The sequence below is a fragment of the Anomalospiza imberbis genome, chromosome 4, assembly GCF_031753505.1.
Source record: "Anomalospiza imberbis isolate Cuckoo-Finch-1a 21T00152 chromosome 4, ASM3175350v1, whole genome shotgun sequence".
Lineage (NCBI taxonomy): Eukaryota > Metazoa > Chordata > Aves > Passeriformes > Viduidae > Anomalospiza > Anomalospiza imberbis.
Window position 1 is genome coordinate 18,810,400 of NC_089684.1, and position 10,133 is coordinate 18,820,532.

At 39.7% G+C, this 10,133-nt stretch overlaps 1 protein-coding gene across 1 annotated transcript in view; it reads right to left on the reverse strand.

Moving 5' to 3' along the window:
• The window catches only part of CENPC (centromere protein C), a 206,596-nt gene extending 200,124 nt beyond the window's left edge, over nucleotides 1-6,472 (reverse strand). Inside the window, exons 1-8 of the mRNA XM_068187347.1 lie at nucleotides 6,415-6,472; nucleotides 5,086-5,132; nucleotides 3,946-4,007; nucleotides 3,534-3,631; nucleotides 2,404-2,494; nucleotides 2,081-2,300; nucleotides 1,006-1,209; nucleotides 464-837 (exon numbers count right to left, since the gene is read on the reverse strand). Coding sequence (XP_068043448.1) covers nucleotides 464-837; nucleotides 1,006-1,209; nucleotides 2,081-2,300; nucleotides 2,404-2,494; nucleotides 3,534-3,631; nucleotides 3,946-4,007; nucleotides 5,086-5,132; nucleotides 6,415-6,429 — 1,111 coding nt within the window. The 5' untranslated portion in view covers nucleotides 6,430-6,472. The remainder of the gene's footprint in view (nucleotides 1-463; nucleotides 838-1,005; nucleotides 1,210-2,080; nucleotides 2,301-2,403; nucleotides 2,495-3,533; nucleotides 3,632-3,945; nucleotides 4,008-5,085; nucleotides 5,133-6,414) is intronic.
• Nucleotides 6,473-10,133: the final 3,661 nt, after the last annotated feature.

The following is a 10,133-nucleotide window of genomic DNA, read 5'->3' on the forward strand; positions in this document are numbered from 1 at the left end:
CTTTCAGTGTACTTCCAGTATTTCCTATTAAAAAAAAGGGGGCAGAAATGTTACATTCAGTCTGTTTTCCAGTTTTCAGTGTTTCGTGCTACAAAACCCTTCACAAATAATTCCTAAAACTCAATCTCCTTTCTGTCCATAGCACATAACTGCCTTTCAATGGCGAGAGGAACAAAAGCTTGTTGGGAACCTACCTTCTGTGACTCTTCATTCGAAAAGCCAACATTGCTAATTTAATTTTTAACATTCTAATAGGAAAGGGAAAGGATGTGGTAAAAAATGTGAAGACACTGTCTCACTGCCTCTCTGTCTCACCCAAATCTAACTGCGCAACTGAAACACCAAAATAGGAATCCATTGATGTCTATCACCTACTTTATCACAATTTTCTTATAAAACACCAGAAAATAATCCAGTAATGTGACCTGTAAGGAAAAATCTGAAGAGCTGTTAAATAACTTACCCATACGAGTACTCCTGTGGCTTTGAGATGCAAGGACATTTTCCTCATTATTAGAGACTGAATCTGATGCTGACATTTCTTTGAAGTCAAAAGCTCCAACATCCAGATGATCCAGTTTCTGTTTAGTAAGTGCTTTAACCTGTACTTTTCTCTTGTTGACTTTCTTATTCTTTGTCTTCTCCATTTCAGAGGGCTGAAGTTTAGAAATTGGAGTTACAGAGCCATCATTTTTTGATTTTTTGTTCTTAGTGGGTATTGAAATCCAAGAAGAAGAAGATGCACCATCTGATTCATCAATTAAAAATTCACATTCATTTTCTATTTCTTGGTATTTCACAGGATGAGGTGATGGTGGTGATATCAAGGTTGAATATCTAAAGAATGGAGGGAAAAAAACATTCATATCAGTCAGGGTCGGGGGGAAATTGACTTTCAGTCTTCCAAATCTAGTGGTAACTCACCACACCTAGACAGAACGTTTCTCGAAAGAATTGTTATAAAGTTCATCCATCATACATTCCATATTAAGCCTCCATACAAACCTCTGTCCAAGTGTTCTTCTTGCTACAGCTGCTATGACAGCTGAAGAGAAAGTGTTCTGTGTCCGGGCAGATGATGCAGTAACACGTTCTGTCCCTTGCACAGGAACAACCTGCTCATCTCTCCCAGGCTGAGGTCCTTCTAAATTTTCAGCTTCTCCATGGCTCTTTGCTGCAGCTGGTGTACTGCAGTTATCAAAAGGCAATCTACGAATGAGAAACAACATTCAAATACGCTGCCATAAATCCTGAGTGCACAATAAAGTATTGTGAGGATGGACAGATGCTCCTGCTGACAGCATCTCACTTCCTATTAACGAGCTTCCCTTTGGAAACTTGCTGCAACACAGGTTAGCAGTAGTGCTTTCCAGTATGGCAGCAAGTGCCCACAGGCAACACGGAGTCAGCATATGATTCTTGATCAAAGTAAAGGCTGCTCAGCAAAACAAATTCCTAATTTTTGAAGAATGGGCTTGAGAAATTGTCAGGTTTCCTAGACTGCAGGTGCACTGTCTTTCCAACCTCATTCCATCAATGGGAGTCAATGGGATCAATGTCAGTCCATCTTTATGATCTACCCCAGAAATTCCGTCCTCTAGGAAAGCAGAACTGTGGCCAGGACATTGGCCAGTGCTGCAGTTCAGCTTCAAATCTTCCAACAAGGAGATAATAATCACAACTGAAGCTATTTTACTTTGAATAAAGCATTTGTATATTCAGAGCAAGAGGAACAATGACTGCTCATTTCTGCTTTAACAAATTTTTGTTAACTTTTAAAGTCAACACTGTCAATAGGATTCTCTGAAGAAGACTAGACAAGCTGAGAAGCTGATACTTTGGTGCACTTTCCTGGCAAGAAGAGTTTAATTTTATTTTGACAGGCTTCCTTCACTTGAGTACTGCACTTATCACCAGAATATTAAATAAAAAATAATTCTGCCCTTTCTAAACCCAGATATAGAAACTTTCTAAAAAGCTTGAAATTACTTTTTATGAGTTCACAATCCAAACTCAATTTACCCTGAGGTGGGGGGCACACCTGCAATATGACACCACAACCATGTTCAGCTCTACTTACTTAACTACAGGAGAACTCTTTGCTTCTTCCACAGGAAAAGATGATCCAACAGACCCACGATGATTCTCAGGGTCCAAAGGCACAGCCAGATGCTGGCACGATGCTTCAATGTCTTTTAAAGTATTTTTTTTTTCACTTTTAGACACAGAAGACTCTGTCTTTTTAGAAGTAGCTACGTTATCAGGTGTTGTAGACTTCAGGTGTGATTCACATGACTGTCCTACCATAAATATAGAACAGGTTTAATTCTTTTACTTCAAGCCTAACAAAATCCAAAGAACTAGTTACTTTAAAAAGCTTAATTCAATCATAGTGTGACCAACCTCTGCTGCTGACTGGTTTTAGCGGTGATGCAGGTGAGGGTTCTGCAGATTTACGGGCTCTTTTCACAGAGCTGGCTGGCCCTGCCTTGGGCTGTCATAGTTGGTAACAAATAATGAGATGAAGTAAAATATTTAATAAAGCAACAGTATTTTAACAGGAATATACATTTTTATAGAACATTAATATAATTCATGCTCTTCCCTTAATTTACACTCATTCAAATCACAGTTCTATTTCAGCTAAAGACTTCAACTTTCTATGCTGTAAAACTTTCTAAAAGTAACTGTAAATTTCAAGCAACAGGTAAAACAGTGTGTACAGTAAAAATCTATATGCAGCTTTAGCCAGACATCTGGCTAATCTCGAGGTAAACTATTTATTATTGTCATTAACATGAATTCATTTAAACTATTTAATTACCCTTTACTAAGACAGGCTGAGGTTTAGCAAGAATGGATTTCACATTATATTCTAACATCAGACTGACTTAAACAAACACCATTAAAAGGTTGCATGTTCTAAACCCTGCCATTAATAGACTATCCTACTTAAAAGAAAAAAGTAAAATCAAAATATTAAAACTAAGTATACAGTATAGATTATTGGCATCATCCTCTCAGGGAGCACATTAACAAGGCCTTCACCTTGTTTCCACTGAGTTACAGACATATGAAGTTATTGTACAGATAATTATCAGGAGTTAACCAGCTGCTTTTCTACGTGAATCCCCTTCAAATTTTACTGCCCATCTGATAGCTAAGAACTGTGTCCAAATATTTGGCAAAGTGACCACAACCAAGTCCAGTGGGGTCCAAGACAGCCATACCCACCACCAGTAATAAGGCAGCGTGCTTCAGCCTGAGACCGTGAGAAATTTAACTGTCCCGGACAAAAGCTGAAGAAGCTTTCATTAGTAAAAACTCAAGGAAAAAAGCTATTAATTATACTTATAGAATATTTACTATTAGAGCACAACAAACTAAGAAAAAAACCCACATTTTCAGCAACTATTATAGATCATTAAATTGTAGCCTACATGCTTTTACAGGTGCTCATACAGAACTAAATGCTACAGAACTGAACTTGTACCCACATGAACCTGTGTCCAGTGCTACACTATGACTCTGACAAAACTTACGCTTTGTCTCCGGTCTGAAGTCCTCTTCTCAGCTTTCAAAACAAAGGTTGAGCAATTTGGAGAGTTTATTGTAAGATCACTGCTGCAACCTATGAAGAAAAAAAAAAGTAAATATGGGAATCTTGGAATTGTCCAGGTTTTATTTATTTTAATAAGTTCTAAGGCTCACTAAGGTCATGTAAATCCAAACAAGAAAGGAATCAGCTGCTTGAGAAAGAGATTATAGGACAGCTAAGACACAGTTTTAAAAAGCTGAGAAGGGGCTGCTCTTAAAAACCCTGAGAAATACTATTTTTATCCATTTTATCCCTATTTTTTATTTCTATGTACATACCACTAAATAATACAAGGAAGAAAATATTTTTTATCAGCAAATCGAGCAAAACACCAAATAAGAACTTACTTTCAAAACAATCCTGTACAACTTTCAGTATGTTTTGACCTGGCTGTAGATCAATCTTATTTCTAGAAAGAAGAGGGGAAAAATATTTTCCATCAAAAATGTCAAATGCTCTTATACCAAATATTAAAGTAGTAAAGTTTGACTTCTATATATTTTAGGTTATTATTTCTTCTAGTTCAAACTTTAATATATTTTTACCTACCACTTCCATGCACAGATGTCTGCAAAAAAATTTGTCTAAGTAGGAATTCCAGGAATAAAAGCCCCACTGCCACAGATTATAATAAAAATGAAGACTTCTCTCTACATTAAAGAAACATGCAACTACTGCAACAGCCCTGAGGTAAATGAGCTTTAGGCTGACTAGAGTCTCACTTGAATAAGTAATATTTTTATAAATCAGACCTGGAGCTATGTTGCCTGTACAGTGGTGCAGTCGCAGCAGACCTAGAACCAGGCCTGAGGTATCCTATCCATAAGCAAGTGAACAGCTCAGCTAGATGGATTATTATTTTAAACCAGCACAAATGAAAAGGGAAGAAGTGAGTGAGTGATTCGCCAGCCAGACAGTGTTGATCAAAACCAAAATAACACTAGAAAAGCCATGGAGTATTACTCCCATTATGGGAGTAATGATCATGATATACCTTTAAAAACAGCTAAATGTGTACATTTGGTAAGGTCTTGAGATGCATGTCCAGAAATGGATTTCAGCAACAAAAACCTCACAGACTTCTAACATGCATGTAAAGAACATCACAGCATTGCAAGTGCTCAAATTCATCTCTAATATTTACCAGCAAGGTCCAAATATGCTGGAACTCAACCTGGGCTTCATTTCTCTATTCCTTGAAAGGCAACATGTTTGCACAGATTATTGCTTCCCTACTCAGGCAGCCCAGTTAGGGGTACGGGTACCTTAGGTACAGCTACACCACAATCTACTGCCTCAGCAAAGGAAAACCTTAGAGCCTTGTCCCCCCAGAGAGCTTGCTCCTCTTACCAGTAAGAAACACAAGAAATTTGGGAAACAACACATGATCAATTTAATAAGGTCCACCAAGTAGCTTGGACATTTAGCTCTCAGATAAAGTCAAGGTAAGTTTTCCAGAACCTAATAGGTGTTTAAATGCAAATTACCCTCCTCCATGGCAGAATCTTGCTCTGTAGTCTTTTTTAAAACGATTCTGTGAAGAAATAAGAATCCATTTTTACTAAGCATGATGGCACTTGAAAAACAAGTAAGCAGATCTCAAGGATTCTAGAGACATCTTGAAGTAGCGGGAGAGTGGCAGTTATTGCAGCACTGTTTTACTCAGAATGCCACAGTGCCTCTTCATACACTCGAAACCCAAGTATAACCTCATTCAAACAGCAGACAGGACTCCAGCCATTTACCACAACTAGAGCAGTAATAATTCAAGCAGCAACACATTCTCTGTGTAATCAAATAAAGCCGCTGACCTGGGAACCAGCAATGGTTTTAGAGGAGAAAATGGGAATAAAGGGCAAGAAAACTTTAACAGCAAAGCAGAGTGTAGTTCTTCACAAATGTGTCAGGAAAATATCGCAAAAAATGAAAATGTTTAGCTGAAAAACAATTATAACCTCTTCCTGATTTGTGTAGAGTATATGCAATGTGGAGCAATGCAATTATCTAACACAAGAGAATTCAGCACGTTTTTCTGAAGTTTGCCATACTGACTCTACTTCACTGTGATTCCCCTTTAGATATTACTTCTGGTATCAAAAATAATCAAACTCTACATGGATTGATTTCACTGCAATTTTTCAACATCGGTTTAAAGTGGCAGAAGGAAGATACAGGTGACATGGGAAAACAACTGACCAAAAGACACCACTTAGAAACTATACAGAAGCACACTCCGCAGTCAATCCGGCACTCGAGCATGAACTTAAACCCCTTTCCCTTCGCAGCAGAGTGCAGCATGATGCACTGGCAAATGACCTTGCTCTCTAAAGAAATTAAAAATTCCTGTCACGGACCTAAAAGAGCATTTAACAGTTCATTTATTAGCGTGTTCTTGTCGCGCTACACATGAAGAATTTTAAAACTTAAGCACGATTCTAGGGTGCCTGCACAAATGTCCTGCTCTTGATGTGCTCACTCTCCCGTGGAAGTCGGCTCTCCAGAGGCAGCCTAAGAGGAACGCGGTCTGGCACAGACACTGGTGCGCTGAGGGGAACGGGGCTCCCGACAGACCAGCCAACGTGCCTGTGCCAACCGCCCGGACCCGGAGTGAGCGCGGAACCCCAATTCAGCCTCGCTCTCCTCAGGGCGAAGTGGAAGACCGGCCCTGCCCCTCCCGTCAGGAGCGCGCCAAGGGCCGCGCCTCTGCGCTGCGGACGAGCCCGGCCGCCGCCCACAACAAACCAGACAGACAGACACAGAGACACACGCAGACAGACAGACAGACAGACAGAGCGGCCGCTCCCGCGCTCTCTCACCAAGGCCTGCGCCATACCAGACCGGGGCCGGCGCGCGCTCCCCGCGCCGCCTTCGAACCTCGCGGCGGGCGGGCGCGCGCGCACGGCCGGCAGCGTCCCAGCCACGCCCCCCCGGGCCCGTCCCATTGGTCGGCGGCCGCCGCGCGCCAGGCAGGGCAGCTGATTTAGGCGCGCGCGGTTGGTGCGCCTGCGCAGAAGCAGCTGCTGCGCCCGTACCCCGCCCTTTCTCCTGCCCGCCTTTCTGTGAGGGGACGGGCGGGCGATGCTTCCCGTTCTTTACTTCACCAGTGGGAAACGTTCAAATCCTCGGGTTTCCAAAGCTACAAAGCAGCCCTTGTCACCACGGCGCGTTGCATTTTTTTCTTTAAAATTCTACTGAAGAACTCAACAACGAGCAAAAAACGAGTGCTAGAGAACTTAAGGCCGCAGTACCTTACAATGCCAGCAAAACACTGTCCAAAAACACAATTTTAAGTGATGCTTTTTAGCACACACTAGTGACCGGAACACCAGGTCTCCTTATCCCTATCCTTTCTGACCACTAAAGGAAAGGCCCTTTCTATTTTAAAAGTACATCATAACACAGGAGGTCAGCACTTTTATTTTCACGAAAATAGTTTAGATCACTTTGTGAAGAGGGTGCTGCTCAGTACGCACCAGATCAGAGTTGCAGCTTTTCCCCTATGAAATTTAAACTTGAATGCTGCTGGGAGAAGTGGTAACTTAACACTTCTTCCCTGTCTCTTACCTGTGCCATACAAAAGGATGCACGTCACCAACACGGTTCTGCTGTTAGCAATGCTTATGGAACTTACAGCACCTTTAAGCTTGAACCTCAATAACTTTGTGCACCACGGATAAGCACCTGCACCAGCTACTTAATCAACCACACACAACATACCTTTACTAAAATAAAAACTCAAAAGGTCTCTGGTCAAATTTATCAACCTTTGGACAAAGGTTTAGATTGCTGCACTGTGCTGCACATTTACTTTCTGTAATTGCACAGGGATTGATAAACTTTCAAGTTGATTTCAGCTTTTGGCTGAAATTCAGTTCCTTACTTAAAACTACTGGCCTACATCCACATTGTTTCAAAGACACAAGGAAAATTACAAACATGAAGATCATAAACTTATCTAAAATCTTTACTTGTATTTGATGACAAGTCTGACAGGTGTATGAACTCTCTGCCTAGCTCAAGCCCATGTTATTTCAGGATGTGAGAAGCCACAAAGAGGTGACGCCTAACTGGTGCCAGAGTTGTTCTTCCTATATACCACCATTCCTGAATAGCTTTATCTTTTCCTATATACCACCATTCCTGAATAGCTTTATCTTTTCCTATATACCACCATTCCTGAATAGCTTTATCTTTTCCTATATACCACCATTCTTGAATAGCTTTATCTTTTCCTATATACCACCATTCCTGAATAGCTTTATCTTTTCCTATATACCACCATTCTTGAATAGCTTTATCTTTTGCTATATACCACCATTCTTGAATAGCTTTATCCTTTTAATAAGCAGTCACATATTTCACCGTATATAGGAAAAGGGTGGTAAAATAATAGGGAAACATCTACTTTTTACTTGTGGTATAGATAATAAAAGCTTAAATCCATCTGATCCATCAAAGCAGTCTTGTTAACAGTATTGAGACCCTCACACAGAATCCACACTACTCCTACCATTAAAGAAACATGATGACTAATCAGAGAAAAGTTGATCTGGCTGCTTAATACTTGGCATGCACAAATTAATTAATTTTATCTATTAACAGTGACAGAAATTCAGAGAAAGCTGGTGTACATATAAGCGAACTCTTCAAGAAAGCATTTGAGTGAAAAGGATCTTCATTACTGATATAAAACTTCATTGCTGCAAATCAACTGCTCTCTCAAAGAATAACATTTTGAAAGAAAGCTATTTGAAGTGCTCTAGTGGAAAAACAATTAAAACAATTCTTCATTGTTGCAGGAAAACAGCAAGCTTAAGCTGCTCCACCAGAATTGTGCATCAAACAGTCCTAGACTAATACAAGCTTTCACTGCCATGAACAACACAAAAAAAAAAAAAAAAAAAAAAAAAAAAAAAGAAATAAAGCAGTTCTCAGGTTCCAGATAACACTACAAGCCTCTAGCTTGGTAACACTGTGAGGACATTGGAGATTTGGAAGATCAGCACCCCAAAATTCACTTGCCCAGAGCCTTTTTTGTGTGATCATGCTGAACACCTGCAGAGACTTTTGATAAAAAGCATGAGCAGATTTAGAAAGAGGCTCTATCAAACACAAATTCACACTGAATCAGTGTACTCCACAATCTTCTGTATAAACACCTTCACTCTCCATATCAACAATTCAAAAATGTTTAAAGCATGAAGAACAGTTTTAATGAGCTACTTGACATGCCAAGTTCTTCTACATAAAGTCCTTTTGAAGTTACTAGTTCTGAGATTTTACCTAGATTAATTTAAATCAAAAAATTTTAAAGGTGTGCTAATAAATATCTAGAGCCATTGTGCATTTTTACTTTTTCCATAACCAACTTCTTAACTGAGCAGAACCCATCCACAGAGCATCCATCCATCCAACAGACATACACGATAGGAGCAGCATAAAGATACAGCCATATCTGTTAATTCTGGCTGTGATCCCTGCCAGCTTTGACCTGGACTTTTTACAAGGCTCTCAAAGGTGTACATGTTGTGATTAGTAAAAGCCATTGCATGAATTATATCTGACAGTTTACTTTAAACCCTGAGGACAGTCATATGGCATTCTAGAATAGTACTGAGACTTTAGTATTTTTAAATGCTGCTTATTTCAAAAGCATAAACATGACATTAACACCACACTAACTTAAGAGAATATACTTACTCAAAGTTTCAATGGTTTCCCAGCCTCCAACTGTAAGAGGTGAGTGTTTTGTTGTTGACTTAAACCTTTAAGTGATCCTTTGCACTAATTAGTGACATCATTACATTAAATGTGAAGACATCCCTAAAGCTTAATAAACTATGATGGAGGATAAACAGCTAAGTTGTTAATAGCTTTTGCAACAGCTGCAGGACAATGTTAAATAACAAACTCTAAAGCTGAAACACATGAGAGGGTATTTCTGTTTATAAGTTTTTATTCTAATTTTGCCTTGCTCTACTGTGATGGGGAGAAAAAAAGAACTACTACCTCAAGTATCCAGTGCTTAAATGAGTTAAATGATGATGTTTTTGTAATACACTTCTGCCTCACCACAGCAGCAAAACTAGATCATAATGATTTCCAATTAAGCAGAAATTTTATAGTTACATATCCCAATAACTGACCAGTGAGGGTAAAAACCTCGCAGTTCAGTGCAGCTCAGACTTGCTCTGAGGACAGGTGTACAGCACAACAATTTGCTATAGGGAAATGGTACCAAAAGGAGCAGCTGAGGTAACAGTTTGCTTTGACAAGCATCCATTTGTCTTTTACCCCCTTTAACATCATCAAGTGCTATAGTGATTTTAATTCGGTGAGGGCACAAAGGCTCGACCACATTTTCTCTTTGTTGAAGACTAAGTTTTATTGTTCAAAGTGCTAATTTGGCTCTCCCATAGGTTTTCACTTTCCCCATACTACAGTATTCCACAAAGAATAGTCTTAGCGCAGATAATCAACAATTCCAGCTCTCTGGACTTCAGGGGAGTTTTGACAATTTACACCTCCACCCTCC